Source organism: Tamandua tetradactyla, chromosome 2, assembly GCF_023851605.1.
Source record: "Tamandua tetradactyla isolate mTamTet1 chromosome 2, mTamTet1.pri, whole genome shotgun sequence".
Taxonomy (NCBI): domain Eukaryota; kingdom Metazoa; phylum Chordata; class Mammalia; order Pilosa; family Myrmecophagidae; genus Tamandua; species Tamandua tetradactyla.
Genome location: NC_135328.1, coordinates 209,248,196 through 209,267,052, shown reverse-complemented (window position 1 = coordinate 209,267,052; position 18,857 = coordinate 209,248,196). Strand labels below are relative to the sequence as shown.

General features: G+C 41.7%; 1 protein-coding gene across 1 annotated transcript in view; it reads right to left on the bottom strand.

Annotated features, from left to right (window-relative positions):
• SDHB (succinate dehydrogenase complex iron sulfur subunit B) overlaps positions 1-14,614 on the bottom strand; it is a 33,291-nt gene extending 18,677 nt beyond the window's left edge. Inside the window, exons 1-2 of the mRNA XM_077151113.1 lie at positions 14,386-14,614; positions 5,325-5,452 (exon numbers count right to left, since the gene is read on the bottom strand). Coding sequence (XP_077007228.1) covers positions 5,325-5,452; positions 14,386-14,472 — 215 coding nt within the window. The 5' untranslated portion in view covers positions 14,473-14,614. The remainder of the gene's footprint in view (positions 1-5,324; positions 5,453-14,385) is intronic.
• Positions 14,615-18,857: the final 4,243 nt, after the last annotated feature.

The window sequence follows — 18,857 nt, the reverse complement described above, 5'->3', positions numbered from 1 at the left end:
TCATAACTCCTTCTGCTTTGATCTTTCTCCAATCTTTAGGGGTATTTCGGCTATGCCCATTTTAACTTTTTCATGTTGGAAAGGGCTTTTGATAGTTCCCCCTTTCAAAAGGATAGGGGATGGGACTAGTTGATTCTCTGGAAAGGCTGGCCTCTCTGGGTTTCAGGACTTATTTGGTGGACGAACCCATCTGGAGGTTGTAGGTTTCTGGAAAGTAATCATCGTACATGGAACCTATGTAGAATCTCAGATAAAGCCCTATATGTTCTTTAGGGTTGGCAGGAATGGTTTTAATTGGGGTTTGGCAAACCATGATAAATAGTAATATTAAGCTGAAGCTTGTCTAAGAGTAGCCTCCAGAGTAGCCTCTTAACTCTACTTGTATTCTCTCAGCCATTGATACCTTATTTGTTATAATTCTTCTCTCCCTTTTGACCAGGAAGGTATTGTCGATCCCACTATGCCTGGGCCAGGCTTGTCCCTGGGAAGTCATATCCCATGTTGCCAAGGAGACTTTCATTCCTAGATATCATGTCCCACGTAGCCCGGAAGGTAATGATTTTACTTGCAGAGTTGGGCTTAGAGAGAGAGCCCATATTTAAGCAACAAAAGAGGTTTCCTGGAAGTAACTCTTAGGCTTCTTTATGGGTAAGGTTATTTTCTCCTCTATAGAAATAAGTCTCCTAAGGGCAAGCCTCAAAATCAAGGGCTTAGCCTATTTTCTTGGGAGTCCCCAGTGGTTGAGAGGGTATCTGGGGTTCCCCAGAAGGGAAAGTTTAATAATTCCATTTTTTTTTAACTTTGGACCCTCAAGAGACTCTACCAATTCCTTTTAATTATCAGCCCACCATGGTCTGAGATGCAGCCTCGTATTACATTAAGCTATACAGAATTACAAGGTCCCATTCGCGTTCTGGAATCCAGGAGTCAGATTTGTTTAAATGAGCTATTCAGACAGGTTGTTAACTGAAAATTTAGGTTCTAGACATAACAAACCTCTCTGCCTTTGGTCTTTTACAGTAAGTTAAGGTCTAGAGTACATACACTATCATCTTTTATCCTGTATTCTGTTAGACCTAGCCAGACTGGCTTAGTTTTTTAACTCTCATTGAGGCCTGATCTCTTTTTCAGTTACTTTAACTGCTATTATATATTGCTATGCTAATTTTCAGGGCTGGAGCAATCCATTTCTGGGTCTTTGGTGAAACAGAATCACTCAAAGTTCCAGGGAAATACCAGCTGTTACACATATAGCTCAGAATCTAGAAATATACTTACACGTTCAGACTAAGTGTGGCTCCTATAAGGGCTTGCAATCTAGGCTCTAAATTCTTACCACTATTTTCTCAAAGAGACCTAGCATATCTGTTCTTTTGTTTCTGGCTTATTTTATACAGCACATTGTCCCCAAGGTTTATTTAGATCATTGCATGCCTCTTGATGTCCTTCCTTTTTGTTGCCACACCATATTCCACCTTATAAATGTATCACAGTTTGTAATTCTGTTTCAATCATTATGCCCTTCGGCTACTTCAATCTATTGGGCATTATGGATAATGTCCTAAACAAACCATGTCTTATTGTATCCTCAAGTGCTTGTACAATCAGCAACACCCTCAAGTTTAGAAAATTTTCAATGGTCCACAGCAACAAAGAACTGACAAGCACAGCCTCACTAAATATCAAATCAAAACTACCCCTTACCACTTGTTCCTCCCCCACAAATAGCTGCTCCTGGTTTTGCTGTGGTACTGTTGACGTCTTCCTGTTAACTACCGTCTTTTGCCCATTTTAAAATTGGGTTGTCTATTTGTTGAGTTGTAGGATTTCTTTATATATTCTAGATATTAAACTCTTACGGGGTATGTAGTTTCCAAAGATTTTCTCCAACGCGTAGGTTGTTTTACTTTTATTATAAAGCCCTCTGAGGCACAAAAGTTTTTCATTTTGATGGTGTCCCATTTATCTAGTTTTCCTTTTGTTGCTTGTGCTTTGGGTATAAAGTCTAAGAAACCACTGCCTAACATAAGGCCCTGAAGATGCTTCCCTAAGTTTTCTTCTGTTCTTATATTTAGGTCTTTGATTCATTTTGAGTTGATTTTTGTATATGGTGTGAAGTAGGTGTCCACCTTCACTTTTCTTTTGCAAGTAGTAGAGATTGTTTTCCCAGCACCATTTGTAGAAGAGACATTCTTTCCCAACTGAGTGGTCTCTGCCCCCTTGTAAAAGTCAGGTGACTATAAATATGAAGGTTGATTTCTGAGCTCTCAATTAAATTCCATTGGTCTATATGTCTGATCCTTATGGTAGTACCTTGCTGTTTTGAATGCTATGGCTTTATAACAATTTTTTTAAAGATTTTATACAATCTTTTATTCATACGGTTAATCTCTTTGAAAAGTCATTTTAGCAAATAAAGTAATACCCTGACAGATAAAGTATTTTTCTTAATTTATAAAGAACTTAAGCAGCAAAACAGTTCTGAAAAAAAGCCATGAAAATGCTAAATCCCTTGAGGACAATGTATTGAGTGAACTAAACCAGGAACGAAAGGACAGATTTTATAATGCCTGACTAACATGGACTAACTACAACGTGCAAACTCTGAGAACTGAACTCAAGAGCACAGGTTATCAGGGGAAGGCATACTGTAAAGGTTCCTAGATTGTAAGCTCTTACAGCAGTCACATCCACTCCTGAGCTGCAACTGTTATTTCCAAATTCTGAGATGCTGAGTTCTTTTTGTATAACCTGGTTGTTTCCCAAATCCGGGCATCCATGTGATACCTGTGACCCAGACCAGAGTTTTGCAGCTATGGAAGTCAGCAGTACCCCCACATAGTAACTGTCAAAAAAGCTGAAAGAAAGACTAGACTTCAAGCAGAGATATTAAGTCAATCCGGTCAGGACTAAGGCAAATCAGACAAAAGGGTAAAGGATTATATCGACTGTATTTTAAAACTTCAACTTCTTTGTGAGATCAAAGGAACGGATGTTGATCTGATGTAAAATTTATACTTCTTGTAGCACACTATCTAATTCAACTTAAATGGTCAGCTTATTCAAACACGACAACTACATGGAACTTTAAATAGGGAGTGAGATCCTATTGGCCTGCAAAGTTCAGAGTGATATCTCAATACATCCCAGAGCAATCTAGGCAGAAGATAAAAAAGTATTTGCAAAGTTCCCTTGAGGGACTGGGGAAAAATATGGAAATATTAAACTTCCCCATCTGGGGAAGACATGACAGACTCTCACAAGCATTAGAGACTACCAACCCAACAGGCCAAGCCCTCAATCCTAGGGTTTAACCCTATGAAATCTATGCCTGCAAAGAAACCAAGCCCACTCATAACCATGCCCAACAGTCACTCCAAGAGAACCTCCCTAATTGCTCAGATGTGGCGCTTCTCTCCAAGCCAATTCTGCAGGCAAACCCACTGCCCTCCCCACCATGTGGGACACAACCCCCAAGATGAGCCTGACCCTGGCCCTGGCCCTGTGGAATGGAAAAAAACCTCTTGACCAAAAAATGGAAGAGAAATGAAACAAAGTTTCAGTGGTTGAAAGATCTCAGAGTTGACAGGTCACTCTGGAGGCCATTCCCAGGCATCATACAGACATCCCTTCAGTTTCCAGTACACCAGAGTGGCAAGAGGGAAACATCCGAAACTGCTGAATGGCAATCCAGCAGCCCCAACTTCCGAAGATGACTGTTTACAGTGTGACCATATGATTGTGAAAACCCCATGACTAACACTCCCCCCATCCAGTGCATGGAAAGATTAGCAAGAAAACAAAGAAAAATAAATAAATAAATAAGGGGAGGGCAAGGGATAAGTGATTATCTTTATTTTTATTGTTTACGGAATAATGAAAATGCTCAAGTCAATTGTGATGATGAATGCACAACCACATGATGACACCGCAACCCACCAATTGCACAGCTCTGATGACCACATGGTATGTGCATATATCTCATCAAACTGCATTAAAAACAACAACACTGAATCTTCTATGAGGAATATAAACTCAATCTTTCACTGTCAATGTAATCAGTTTTTTTAGAACAGAATTTTAGCCTAATAAAGCTGCGTAGTAATAATTAAAAAATATGCCTTTTAAAATAATAAAAAGACTGTTTCACATTTGGTTTAAGTGATGACACAGGCTAGGCAAAATAATACATGTTACTTTGTGCATAATAAATTTTAAAACCTAAGAAAATGTCAAGATCTTTTTAAGTTCTGTATTTGACCTTAAAGAATATGTCTCCATTTCACTGGTCAAGTGGCTGGACTAGATGTATGGATTCGAGATACCAAAGTAATCAGCCTTTTCCTGTAGCGCAGCATGGGGTCTGCTCATCTGTGGGAATCTGAACTTCTCTATGAAGGTAATCCAAAAGGTATTTAAACAGATGTCCATGTCTAATTCCTATGAGGTGTGAATATCATCTCCTTACATGACAAAAGGGACTTCGCAGAAGTGATGAAGGTTAAAACACCCGGAGATAGGGAGATTATCCTGGTGGGCCCAACCTAAGCACCAGTTCTGAAAATGGAGAGGGGCCATGTACCAAGGAATGTGGCAGCTTCTAGCAGCTGAGAACAGCCCTCAGTTTAAAGTGAGCAAGAAAACATGGACCTCAGTTCAACAACAGCAAGGAATGAATTCTGCCAACAACCTGCATGAGCAGAAGATGGATTCTCCCCTAGAATCTCCAGAAGGGAATACGGTCTGCTGACACACCTTGATTTTAGTCCTGTGAGACCTATACCAGATTTCCGACCTACAGAACTGTAAAACAATAAAGCCGAGTTGTTTTAAGCCACTCAGTTCATGGTAATTTGCTATGGCAGCAATAAAAAATGGATACATAGGTCCATTGATAAAATCTACATCAAAACATTTAGTATTTAAAAATTGGTTATGTGCTAAATGACTTCAAAAACTATGTGTAAAGCCAACTCCACCAGAATTCTGAGAAATATATCATAATTTCATTTGGGGGAGAAGTAAATTTTATGAAAGTTATTTTTCTTGGTATTATCTTTCTGAATCAGGTACCTAATTCATTCTTGTTTTAAAAACATATTCCAGGGTGGGCCACAGTGGCTCAGCAGGTAAGAATGCTTGCCTGCCAAGCCCGAGGACCCGGGTTCGATTCCCGGTGCCTGCCCATGTAAAAAAAAATAAAAATAAAAAAAAAATAAAAACATATTCCAATGGTGGTCATGCAATTGGATTGGATTTTTAACTCTTTTGGCTGGGAAAAGTATGTTCCTGAATCAGATGAAGAGCTCATAAGAGATACTCACTTATTCAAATCAATTTCAAAAGTCTGCATGTGAGGTTTATCTCCAGCCTTGTCTGGATCCCAACGGTAGATGGCAAATTTCTTGATGCGGGGAGTTGTGGCTACAGCTGTCTGGACCCCACGGAAAGCCTGGATGTTAAAAAAAATTCACAAGAAGGAAAAACAGTATTAAAAATGCAAGAAAACCTTCTCAACCAAGACGTGAAGAGAGAAATGAGACAAAATAAAGTGTCAATGGCTGAGAGATTCCAAACAGAGTCAAGAGGTTATCTGGAGGTTATTCTTATGCATTAAATAGATATTACCTAGTTAGTCAAGATGTAGTGGAGAGGCTGGAGGGAACTGCCTGAAAATGTAGAGCTGTGTTCAAGTAGCCATGTTTCTTGAAGATGATTGTATAACGATATAGCTTTCACTGTGTGATTGTGAAAACCTTGTGTCTGATGCTCCTTTTATCTACAGTATGGACAGATGAGTAAAACATATGATTAAAAATAAATAATAGGGAGAACAAATGTTAAAATAAATTTAGTAGATTAGTAGACTGAGATGCTGGTGATCGGTGAGGGGCAGGAGGAGGTGGTGTGGTATGTACAAATATTTTTCTTTTTCTTTCCTTTTCTGGATTGATGCAAATGTTCTGAGAGGTGATTGTGGTAATGAATATATAACTACGTGATGATATTGTGAGTTACTGCTTATATACCAAGAATGGAATGATCGTATGGTAAGAATGTTTGTGTTTTGTATATTGTTATGTTTAAAAAAAAAAAAAAAGCAAGATAAAGCCTCTGTTTAGTTAACACTAGAAACTACCACATTAGATATAAACCCACACATTACTGACAGACAGTCTTCTCAGGGAAAGCAGTCATCCAATATCCAAAAAATACACATTAAACACGTATCATATACCAGACATGATGCTAGAATCTCAAGATATGGCATTTAACAGACCAAGTCTGCTCTTATAGCACTTACTTTGAGGTGAGCAAGAGAAATTAAATATTCACACAAAAAATGTAAAGAGTGATATTTACTGATGGGAAAACACAAGGTGCTCTGGATGACCACAGCAGAGACTTAAAACTAACTGAGGTCAGGGAATACCCCCGCAAGTGATATTTAAACTGAGGCTTAATAAAGAGAGATTTAGGGGAAGGGGAAGGAGTATTACAGGCTAAGGGAATAGTATGTGGAAAGGTCCAGAGTGGGGAGAACTGAGTGGCTGTGAGGGACTAAAAGAATTCCAACATGAGGCAAGGTAGTTTAAGGATTGAGGAATGGCAGAGGGAGGACATCAAAAGGACTTGGAAGTTAAATTCTGATTTTTATCCTAAGAGAAATAAGAAGCCAATGAAAAATTTTAATCAGGGGACTGACATCATTATTTTTATTTTTTATGGGTGCACAGTCTGGGAAATGAACCTGGGCCTCCTGCATGAAGGTGAGCATTCTACCACTGAACTACCCGTGTACCCCATAATTTTTATTTTTGAAAACTATCTCAGTGGTTACAAAGGGAGAACAGTCAAAGTAGATATAGAGAATCAGCTGGAAAGCTACTGCAGTTGTCAAAACAAGAGACAATGGTATTTTCAAACTAGGGCAAGAAACATAAGTTAAATACTGTATCTGAACATATAAGAATTTACCGAACAAACAAACATCTGAGCACTGCTTTCTATGATGATTCTACTCCATCTCTGGAGCACTGACAGTCTCTGTCAGTGGGTTTCATAGTGAGCCAAGGAATCCTGGAAGGCTACCTCAGGGGCTGCTGTGAAAAGAGAGGCTAAGTGGGTGGCCGCTGTCTCCCTTCCCTCTTTCAAAAAGAACAACTTCCCCTATAAGAACATTTGAAAAAAAAAAGTTTTATGTTTAAATTCATACTCATTTTTAAAGCCACTACTTATTACTGCCAGGCAATGCATTAAATGCTTTCATTACTGCACTGAATCTGCATTTTACAGAAGAGAAAATTGAGGGTGAGAGATTAAGCAACCAGCCCACTACTACTGAGCTGGTGAGCAGAGGAGCTAGAATGGGAACCCAAGTCTGCCTGGCTCCAGACCCCCTGGTCTTGTTCTATTCTGCTTATGCATGAATATTGTCAGGTATCTTTTTGGTGCTACCTTCTCTTTAGTTAGGCCCTACACTCCTTGAGGGAGTGGAACAGGTTATACTTTACATCTCCCAGCATATAGCAGGTCAATCTATGGTTAAAAAAAGAAGGAAGAAAAGAGTAAATACTGAGCATTAGACTAACATAAAAATGCAGTTTATTTTCAATGTATCATAAAAGGCTGAACAGTATAGGTTAGATCAGACCATTAACAAAACAAAAACACTCCTCTGTATAAAATATTTATTTCTAAATGGATATCTTAATTTAACCATAGCCATGTTTAAATAAAAATATTCATATAATCACTGTAAAACCTGTGTTTTTGCACAGTAAGTTTCATAAACCAATTAAAATTAAGGCAACAAGGAAAAAATCTACAAATTCAGATAGCAAAGTTCTTAAATTCTAAATATTAAACACTTAGATACCATTTGATCAGCTTTTAAAACTGAATGCTCTCAAAGTATCAAGTAGAAAGTTCTTACAAATTCTCTGCATTGTATAGCATTTATTTAAAATGGTAAATCAGTAGGTGAACTTCCCTCGTTTATACTTCTTTAAGCTCTTCCCAGCTTAAGCAGAAAGAACAAGGCAGAGACTGAATCAAGTCCTGCTGAGCTTCTAGGATGGGAGAACCTGGTCAGTTCAAACAGCAAGTATAAGGTGAACGCTCACATACATGTAGAAAACTCAGACTACATTACAAACCAGCTAATTCTCTTTAAACTGGTAAAGGTTAATAGCCCTGAAGGCTAATTATAAGAAATGTAATGGCATTTGTTTCTTGCTCTTAAAAAGCACCCCAAACCAAGTAAAGTTGAAAAAATGTATACATCAGCTATTACTAGACTGAAGTAAATGAAAGTAAAGGTGAAGATGAAAACCCTGAATTATCTTGTCACCAAGCTGTTAAGTTTATTATTCAGGCCAATCTGAATATACATCTTGGCTTATTTTTTTTATTTATTTATTTTTTTACATGGGCAGGCACCGGGAATCGAACCCGGGTCCTCGGGCTTGGCAGGCAAGCATTCTTACCTGCTGAGCCACCGTGGCCTGCCCTGTTAAGTTTATTAATAAAAGGAAAGTCATTTCTATAAATGGGTATTTTTCATTAAGGACCCCATTTTGTAAAATGACAGGAACATGGGCCTATCGCCACCTTGTGGTATCTAAGAGGCAGTGAAAAGAGGAAAGATTCCAGAAACCTTCACTTGCTTAATGAGCCCCATTTTTTTTTTTGGTTAGCTTTATCGAAGTATAATCTACTACAATAAAATTAAAAAAATTTAAGTACATAGACCAATAGTTTTGACAAAGTCATGTAATCACTAGCACAACTGTGACAGAATACATATTTTTTTATTTTAACATCTGTTCTCCCTATTATTTATTTTTATTCCATATGTTCTACTTGTCTGATGACAAGGTAGATAAAAGGAGCATCAGACACAAGGTTTTCACAATTACAGTCACATTGTGAAAGCTATATCATTATACAATCATCATCAAGAAACATGGTTACTGGAACACAGCTCCACATTTTCAGGTAGTTCCCTCCAGCCTCTCCATTACATCTTGAACAACAAGGTGATATCTACTTAATGCGTAAGAATAACCTCCAGGATAACCTCTCGACTCTGGAATCTCTCAGCCATTGACACTTAGTCTCATTTCACTCTTCCCCCTTTTGGTCAAGAAGGTTTTCTCAATCCCTTGATTCTAAGACTCAGCTCATTCTAGGGTTTTTCTCAATCCCTTCATGCTGAGTCTCAGCTCATTCTAGGATTTCTGTCCCACGTTGCCAGGAAGGTCCACACCCCTGGGAGTCATGTCCCACGTAGACAGGGGGAGGGCAGTGAGTTTGCTTGTTGTGTTGGCTGGAGAGCGGGGCCACATCTGAGCAACAAAAGAGGTTCTCTTGGGGATGACTTTTAGGCCTAATTTTAAGTTGGCTTCATCTATCTTTTGTGGGGTTAAGTTTCATATGAACAAACCCCAAGACTGGGGGCTCAGCCTATAGCTTTGGTTGTCCACACTGCTTGTGTGAATATCAGAATCCCACTTGGGGAAGTCGAATTTTTCCCCTTTCTCACCATTCCCCAAAAGGGACTTTGCAAATACTTTTTTAATTCACTGTTCAAATCACTCTGGGGTTTATCAGGGCATCACTCTGGACAAACCCACAAAATCTCATGTCCTACTCAAGGTTCCATGTACTTATGGTATTCAATTAAGCTGTATGACAGAATATTTTAAAAGTTCCATTAAGACATTCCATTTAAAAAGTTCTCTCGTGCCCCCTTGTAGTCAATCCCCTCTCTCTACCCCTCCACCTTCCCCTGTACTTTCTTATCACTACAGATTTACCTTTTATACATTTCATATAAATGGAATCCTATAGCATGTAGTCTCGTGGCTAGCTTCTTTCACTCGGCAAAATGTTTACGAGAATCACTCATATTGTTGTGTATATGCGTAGTTCATTGTTTTTTTAAAAAACTTTTTACTTTGAAATAATTGTAGACTTATGTGCACTTGGAAGAAATAATACTTGTGAGGTACTGTGTACTCTTAACCCAGTTTCCTCCAATGGCTACAGCTTGCAAAACTATGCACAATACCACAACAAGAATATTGACACTGATGCAACAGAGAGAGGAAAAAGTCCTGTGGATCAAGTACAAAACAGACAAAATTTCCAACCTTTGTGGAGCTTACAAAATGATTGAGGGAGAGACACACAGTATGGCAGGTGACAAAAAGTACAACAAAGGGAAAAAAGGAAGGGTCTCAGCAATTCTAAATAGCCACCATTCTAAATAGTATGGCCAGGGAAGACTGCACTTAAAGTGCAAAAGACCTGAAGAAGGTAGGGAAAAAAGCCACAGAAAGCCATACACATATCTACAGGACGAGCAAATCAGGCAGAGGGAGAAGGGACAATGAGCACAAAGACTCTGAGGTGGCAGGTGTTGGAGGAACAAGATCAGTGTAGTGAGAATGGGACGAGTGAAGGGGACAGGAACAGAAAATGAGAAAGGAAGATAATGGGAGAGTAAGGAGTTTGGCTTTTTCCTAACATGAGAAACTACAGAATGAAAGCCATTATGAGCATTAAGCTTTGAAAGGATTATTCTGGTCTACTGTTTTGACTACAGAGGTACATAGACAAAAGCAAGGTCCAGGTAAGAAGTAACTGCAACAATCAGCTACAAGATGGCTTGAACCAGGTCAGTAGCTGCAGAGGTGGTGAGAAGTAGTCAGATTTAGATGCATTTTAAGATAGGAGAGGATGTGCTCACAGAAGTGAAAGACTGAGTCAAGGATGGCTCCAATTTTTCTGGCCTGAGCAACATGAACACTGGAGTGGCTATGGGTTGAGATCAGAGGGGAAAGCTGGCGTGTGGGGACTGGGGTAAAAGGGGGTGGTGGTGCAGAGAGTGCCGGAATTTTGTTTTCAGGAAAGCAAAGTTTAAGATGTGTATTAGACAAAATCCACGTGGAGATTCTGGGAATATAACTGGTTGGCCATCTGACCCTGGAGACCTGGGGTAAGGTCTGGACTGTAGACATAAATTTGGGAGTTATCAGCACATACTGGTAGATGGTATTTTAAAGCCCAAGGGAATAAGTGTTAGAGAAAAGAAAAGGCCTAAGGACTGAGCCCCAGTGTTTAGATGCTGGGGACATGAGGAGAGGAAGAGAGAGAGAAGAAACAGTCACTATGGGAGAAAGAAAATCTAGAGGCCAGGATGCCGTGGAACTCAGATGAAAAAAGAATTCTGAGGAGGGAGTGAACAATATTGACAAATGCTTTAGAGAGAAAGTATCATGAGAAGTGAGAATTGACCATGAGATTTAACAATTTTAGTGAAGTGATGAGGATGAAAATATGAATGGAATGGAACAGGTTAGAGAGAAAATGGAAGATGAACTTTGGAGAATGAATTTAAACTTTTTTTTTTAATTTAAAACTTTAAAAAATGCGTGGTAGGTGGGCCACGGTGGCTCAGCAGGCAGAGTTCTCGCCTGCCATGCTGGAGACCCAGGTTAGTTTCCTGGTGCCTGCCCATGCAAAAACAAAAACAAACAAACAACAAACAAAAACAAACAAAAAATGCATAGTATAAACATCTCTGGAGTTTTATAAAGATGAGTAGAGAAATGGGGTGGTAGTAGGATATGGTTTCTTTTTTTTCAAGATGGGAGAAATTACAGCATGCTTGCGTGTTAATGATAATGACTCAATAGAGAAGGAAAACTGATAACGGAGGGAAGAGGAATGAATTGCCAGACAGGTGTGCTTGAATAAGTGAGAAAGGCTGACAAGTGCACAAATGAATAGCTGGTCAAAGGAACAGTTGCTTATCTATGGTAAGAGGAAGAAGCGGGGATGTGAGCAGAGGCAGTTACGTGGGCAAAATTTTGAGGTTTTTTTTTTCCCCTTTGTTGCTTGTCCCACAATTTATACTATGAACGCACAATAGAGGAGGGTCCTCCAAAAGCATTTCTACTTCAATCTACAAGATTCAGGGCAGACAGTACATTTCTAGGAAATCTTAGATAAAAAAAGTCATAGTTTGTCATTTAAGGAAGAAGCAAGATAACTGACAATTGGACTGAAGTGAGGAGGACGAGAAGGGTGAATTCTGGATTATATTGAAGGCATGTTTTTGTTTCTCTAGAACTTCTTTAGGGGCAGGCTTAGAGGCAGATACAGATTTGGAGGCAGGAGAGGAAGGTGAAAAAATGGATAAGAAGAAGGGAAGGAGGTCTACAAGAAGATAAGTCTGGTTAAAACAAAGAGTGCAGGGTTGGTTTCTGAAATCTGAGTGGCATTATATACCAATTAGAACTCAAGCCTTAGAGTATGGAAGACCTGAGTTCAAATCCAAGCTCTACCACTTACGTGTGCTTCAGTAAATTACTTAAACTCTTGATTTTATTTCTTCCTCTGAAAAGAGATGGATAGTATTAACATCTACCTCATAAGATAACTGGAAGCTCAAGCTCCTAGGATAGGCCAGAAAACTATTTCTGCTTTTCAATCCTGGCAACATCAACAGTGCTTGTATTATTCTGATTGGCAGATATAAGTATTCCAAGCCCTGTCAATGCCAGGAGTAATGAGAAACAAAAGGGTAAGGAGGTGGTATTTGCCCTGAGGTGTTCATAGTCTAGATGAAGAAATAAGGCAATACAAACAACAGTTAATATCCTTAAAATTTAAATACTTAAACACTTAAAAAGTAGAATTGTGGCCCAAATCATATACATAAAAGGAATTCATAAGAGAAATTACTGTCCTAGAGTCCCAGGGATCTGAATATTACCCACAAGTAATACATCAACCTCAATATTGGAGAGATTCTTTTGAGTTGGCTTTTTTGTGGGTTATGAATGCACATTCCTACAAAGTGGGGGATGCTTCTATTTCTGTTGCCTTCCAGAAACTTTGAATTGACCTCGTCTGGAATTCTAACACTGACCTATGAAACTAGCTTTCTCTACGCTTTATTCTTGGAAGAGGAGCCTGAGCTTTAGAACTCACTCTCATTGGAGAGACTCGCATAAAGTCTTGCTCAGCAACTATAAAATGAACTGGTAAACAAGATCATCAATCATTAATTTACTGCTCAGAGGACATCAGCTTTAGGCTCTGGTAGGCATTTCACTCCACCTATCTCCCCTTTTCAGAAAGACTGATGTATAAAGAGTGACTGACTTGCTCAAATTTCACCCCTAGCATGGTGGAGAGAGGGAGGACTAGAGAGCTATGTTGTGCATATGACTATAGTGTGGTTCTGGATTTAGAAGTTTTTGGCTGTGATATTTAGAGTAAGGAAAAAGTTTTCTTTACGGTGCCTCAGTTTTAGAATTTCTAAAAAGGAGGTAAGAATTCTTGCCTGCTCACATTACAGGGGCTACTGAGGAGCTCAGGGGAGGAGGTGGACTTCAAAGTAAATCCGTAGTCTCTCTCTTTTTTTTTTTAACATGGGCAGGCTACCGGGAATCGAACCCGGGACCTCTGGCATGGCAGGCAAGCGTCCTTGCCTGCTGAGCCACCGTGGCCCACCCAATCCTTACTCTCTTATGTATGCCATGACACTTTCCCTCCGCTTATAAACGAGCAGAAGACAGATCAGTGTGTGTAGTTCCCGGACAATACAAGGGATGTGGGAAAACCTATCAATACACACTGAATGATATGAGCAGGACCAGCGCCAAGCTCTCTGTTTCCATATTGGTAATAATTATTATAACCCTTCTACAGACAAGGACACTGAGAAGATACCAGCATAAACTGTGGGTGACATTGCTTTAAGGAACCCAGTTTTTCCCGCAGCTCCTCCCTTGGGGAGAAGTCCAAATCCTTCAGGGTGCTAAGTGGATTTCCTTCCATCTCTCCCTTTCCCTGCCTTGACCCCATCAATTAACCCGTCTTTTCCCTACCAATCCCGGTCCAGTCTCTCTTAACTGAGTTCTAACTTTGCACCCCAGAAGAGAGTGACCCCGCTTACCAGTTCCCATCCCTCAGGCTCTTACAAGTCTCCCTTTTCCATAGAGGCGAAAGACTGAAAGCAGGAAAAGTGCTTGAAACCCAAATACTTGGGTGCAAAGTCTGGTTCCACCAGTCAACAGCTACGGTATTTGACCTTGAGCAATTAAAGTTCCCTCTCAGGCCTTTTTTTCTTAACCTCTGAAAAACCGTTTTCGCAACACCAACTCACAGGCTGGTTGCAGCAAGACTCTGAAGCCGAAAGGAAAGGCATGCTCCAGGTCAAAACCAAATCACTGCGTATGTGTGAGGGGTTCCTACCCCTCCCTAAGGACTCGCCCAATACTCTCTCGGCCTCCTCGCGGCTCCTGCAGCTCCAGGCAGTCTCCGTGACCTTCACTCTTTCCCTCTTCCCCAGACCTCGGAGCTCACCTGCAGGCAGGTTCCGCCAAGGGTGGCGACCGGGAACCGACACTTCAAGGAGAGTCCGACCACCGCCGCCATTTTGGCTTCTGACATTGAGCCCCACCGTTATCCCTGAAGTCGCTCTCCGCCCCTGTCCCGCCAAACACTGCGGCGCCGAGCCAACATCCACTGGGGATCCGCTAGCCGCGCAGGAACCACTGAGTAGACCGCGACTTCCGGTTTCCCGGGTGGGAGGAGGTAAGGCGGAGGAAGCCAAAGCGAGCGTGCGCAGGTGGGTGCAACCCAGCGCATGCTCATTTGGACGCCTGGCCGCCTCGTTACTAAGGTGACCTTCCCTACGGGAAGTCGGAGGAGTCTGAAGCGGTGGTGGGTGGAGGTGGGACGACGACGGCCCTAAGGGGGGCTGGGACCGAGGGGGCGGGGCAGACATAGAGGGGGCGGGGCTACCCATTCTACTCCCTCTCTTGATTTTTCTTCCTTTGTTAGAAAAGTAGGTTTACTGAACAACCATGCATAAACATAGGATCCCCATATACCAGCATACCACCAATACTCTCCATTAGTGTGGGACATTTGTTACAATTGATGATAGCACATTTTATAATTGTACTATTAATTATAGTCCGTGTTTAACTTAGGTTTCACTGTGTGGTGTAGTCCCATGGACTTTTTAATTTTTATTCTGATACCATATATACACAGTCTAACATTTCCCGTTTTGATCATATTCAGGTGTATATATTTCAGTGCTCTTTTTTTTTTTTATTAATTAACGGAAAAAAAGAAATTAACCCAACATTTAGAAATCATACCATTCTACATATTTCAGTGCTCTTAATTGCATTCCCAATGTTGTGCCACCATCACCACCATCCATGACCCAAACTTTTCCATTAACCCATGTGTTTCTGAAAACTTGTCAGTCGTATCACTCACCTCTGTCACTCAGTGGCATTTATCAGACATTTCTGACAGTGTGGTTGCCCGGCATTGTCCAGGAGTTAGCATGGAGGGTCCTGCAGACCGAGAAGCCTTTCAGTTTGGGGCAAATTGGCACAGCTGGTGAATGAACTGAGGTGACTTAAAGGATGACTGGCAAGAGTGTCATTCATTCATTCATTCATTCAAAAATTTGTATAGAGCACTTACTATGTGCCAGGTGCTGAGTGAGCGAGGCAGGCACAGTTGTGCAGCCCTCACCAAGTTTACTCTGTAATGGGGGAGATGGGCAGGTGGCCGGACAATTGCAATCCAGTGAGATCTGTAAAATCGGGGTCAGCACAGAGAGGGGCACCTAGTTCTTGGTGGCTTCGTTAGAAACTACTTCTTAGGCACATACTATATGCTAACAGTATGATCCATTGTCTCACTTTATCCCCACAACAGTCCTGTCAGAAAATTGGTTTTTTTTTTTTTTTAGTTTCTATTTTAGTCATCTCAGCTGCTTTTTTCCATGGATGCATCAATGGATTCTCTCAGAGCCCACCTCATGCTGGGGACTTAGTTACCCTGGGCCAGGCTGCCTCAGCCCTCCAAGTCACTGGGTTCATCAGATACCTTAGGCGTTTATGTGGGTAGTTAACTTTGCAGGTACCTGCGTTTCCCAGGAGTGATGTTTCTCCCTCCCTGCCAGCTTGTTTGACACATGAAGGACACCTTTATATAGTCTTCAGTTTCCACCCTCACAGCTCCTCTGGGTGCTACTGGAGAAATTAAGAAGCCCAGACGGATGGGTTGGATGGGGCTAAGGTCTGGAGCCCTCGGCTGGGACCTGGCTGCCTTGCTGGACGTGTTTAGCGAGTCCACAAGAAACAGCCTGGACCCCGAATCTCACCTTGTCTCTGCCTTTCACAGCCATGGTACCTTGGTCAAGGTCCCTGTCTCTGGCCAATGGTTTCCTTGTCTGTTTCATGAGGGTATTGGGCCAGCTGATGGGAGATTCTATGATTCACAAGTACACCTGGAGAGTAACTGGTGACAAGACTGAAGTCACCTTAACTTCTCACCAGGGCTGACCCAGGGCTGGGATACGACTCCAGGTCTACCTCAGAGGACCTCTTGGGCCACCCAAATCAGCTGATATCATGGGGAAATTGTCATTCTCCCTGTAATTCCTCCTGGCTGAATTGTCTTTTGAGATGAAGGAAGAGTGTCTTCTCCTTCCAAGGGACATCTTTCTAGAGAATTGGTCCTTTTGGCATTTTCAGGCTCCTCTTGTCGCAAAGGCAGATGCCACTCTAGATAAGTGGCCACCCTTTTACTCTGTCCAGGTCACCTTGGAAAAAGTAGTCTGAGGCCAGCCGGAGTGAGACCTTGATTTATGGAGGGGACCTCGGTGCCAATAGGCCCACACCCCCTGCAGGCATATCATTCCTGGGCTTCAGGGGATTTGGGGAACTCAGAGTTATGGAGGAATAAATTCTCGGGCGGCTGCACCTCCGCCCTGAACTTTGGGATTCCAGAAAGGCACAGCTGCAGCACAGATTTTCGAGGCCTGCTCCTGACATATCTTCCCAAGGTGTCCTCGTGATGAGACCTGAGGTTTTCTGTTTGTTTCCATTTGTCTAGGGAATGAAATATTGCTTTTCGCCAGACAGTCTGCTAGATACTTTATATTTATATCGAACCTCATGTCTGTGTTTCCATAAACAGTGTCATTTCATCGTCTTGGCAATCCTTTAGGGTTGGAATAACTACCCACATTTTACAGACTTGCTTAGGCTTTGGATAAAGGGAAAGCTGGGCAGTCCTAAGTGGGAATCTTACTTTAGGAGCTCCTTCTTCCCGGAGGAGTTGAAATCAAACCCAGAATTAAAAATTAAAACCCCAAAGCACTGTGTTCCATAACGTGTCATTTATTCAATCAACCATATTTCTAGTATCTTGTGATTTAGGGCAATCTGGCTGGTTTCACCCCAGCCTGAAGGCTAAGGGGTGGTTGAATTAAGTGAAAAACACAAGGTGATTTTCAATTGCCCGAGAGGCTGAGATTTATTTGCTTCTGAGAAAAAACCCACCTCACTCCAATTTGATACCTGTGGTGGGATGCTGGGGCTTTCTTATCCAAAATTCAGGATTTAATTTATGTTCAAACAATGGGCCATGACCCTCCTCCAGCTCTCTGGCTGACCCTCTCCTTTTGTCCAACTGTCTCGTGGGCTTCTCCATCTGGATGTCTCAGTGGTCCCTAAAACTCAGCCTGTCCCAAATTGTACACATTGCCTGGGGAGTTTCCAGCTTTCCCTCTTATAGGCACCACTCCCCACCCAATCTCCAAGCTATAAACCTGGTGTCATCTTTGACTCTTCTCTCCCCTACACCTCCCTGCCCCTAGCAATGTCCAGCCAACCACCAACTCCCACCACAGCCTTTTAATTTTTAATTGTGGGCTTGATTTCATCCCCTTGGGGAGGAAAAAGCTCCTAAAATAAGATTCCCACTTAGGACTGCCCAGCTTTCCCTTTATCCAAAGCCTAAGTGAGTCTGTAAAATGTGAGTAGTTATTCTAACCCTAAAGCGTTGCCAAAGGACTGGCCCACCCCCTGGCCCTCCAGTCTCCAGTCTCTCCTGCTTCCTGAGATAAACCCCTCCTGGCCCCTCACTGCTGACCTCTGCTCACACTGTGCCCAGGGCCTGGAGTGCCCCTTCCTCCTTTTTCACGAGGCCAATTCCTCACCATTGAAGATTCAGCTCTGGCTTTTCCCTCCCTTAGGCAATCTGTCCTGTACACTCCCACCATGTATATGCCTGTGATACCTGATTTAACAATTGCCCACTTATGTTCTCTGTCTGGGCTGTGGGCATTGTGAGGGCATAACCCATTCACTGTATTTTATTTTCTTCAAAGAATGTATTGCTCTATGCAAGTTTATTTTAAATGCTTTATGCAGCTGTTCACTGCCTGAGACTCACCCCAGAGGCCAAAGACTATGCCTGTCTTGATCTTTGTTGTATCCCCAGAGCCTGGTGCAGTGACTGTCACACGCTAGAAGGCCAGCACATTATTGAATGAACAAATTCGTCTTTGTTTCCAAAGTGCCTGGCGTGGGATGTCGCACATAGTAGGGATACAGTCAATGTTGGTTGGTTGATGAAAGCATAAATAAAAACTGAGGATGAGCTGTCCTTGATCCTCCTTGCAGGAGGTGAAAGGAGAGCCTGGAGGTGAGGGGGGTGGTCAGGAGAGGAATGATTCGAGTGGAGTCTCAGGCAGCCCCACTTCTCAGGGCCAGGAACAGGGTGAGGCAAGTGAGGCACTCATCTTGGGTACAGAATTTAAGTTGGGGTGTGTGTGTGTGTGTGTGTGCATCAAAAAGCTTGTTAATTGAGGCAAATATTTTAATGCAATATTTTAATAAGTCAAAATCAATGCAAAATATCTATGATGAACAAAATACCGAAATTTGAAACAAAGACAGTACTCTCCAAGAAAAATGAGAAGACTGAGTTAGTAAAGGGAAGTGGGAACAATCACCCGG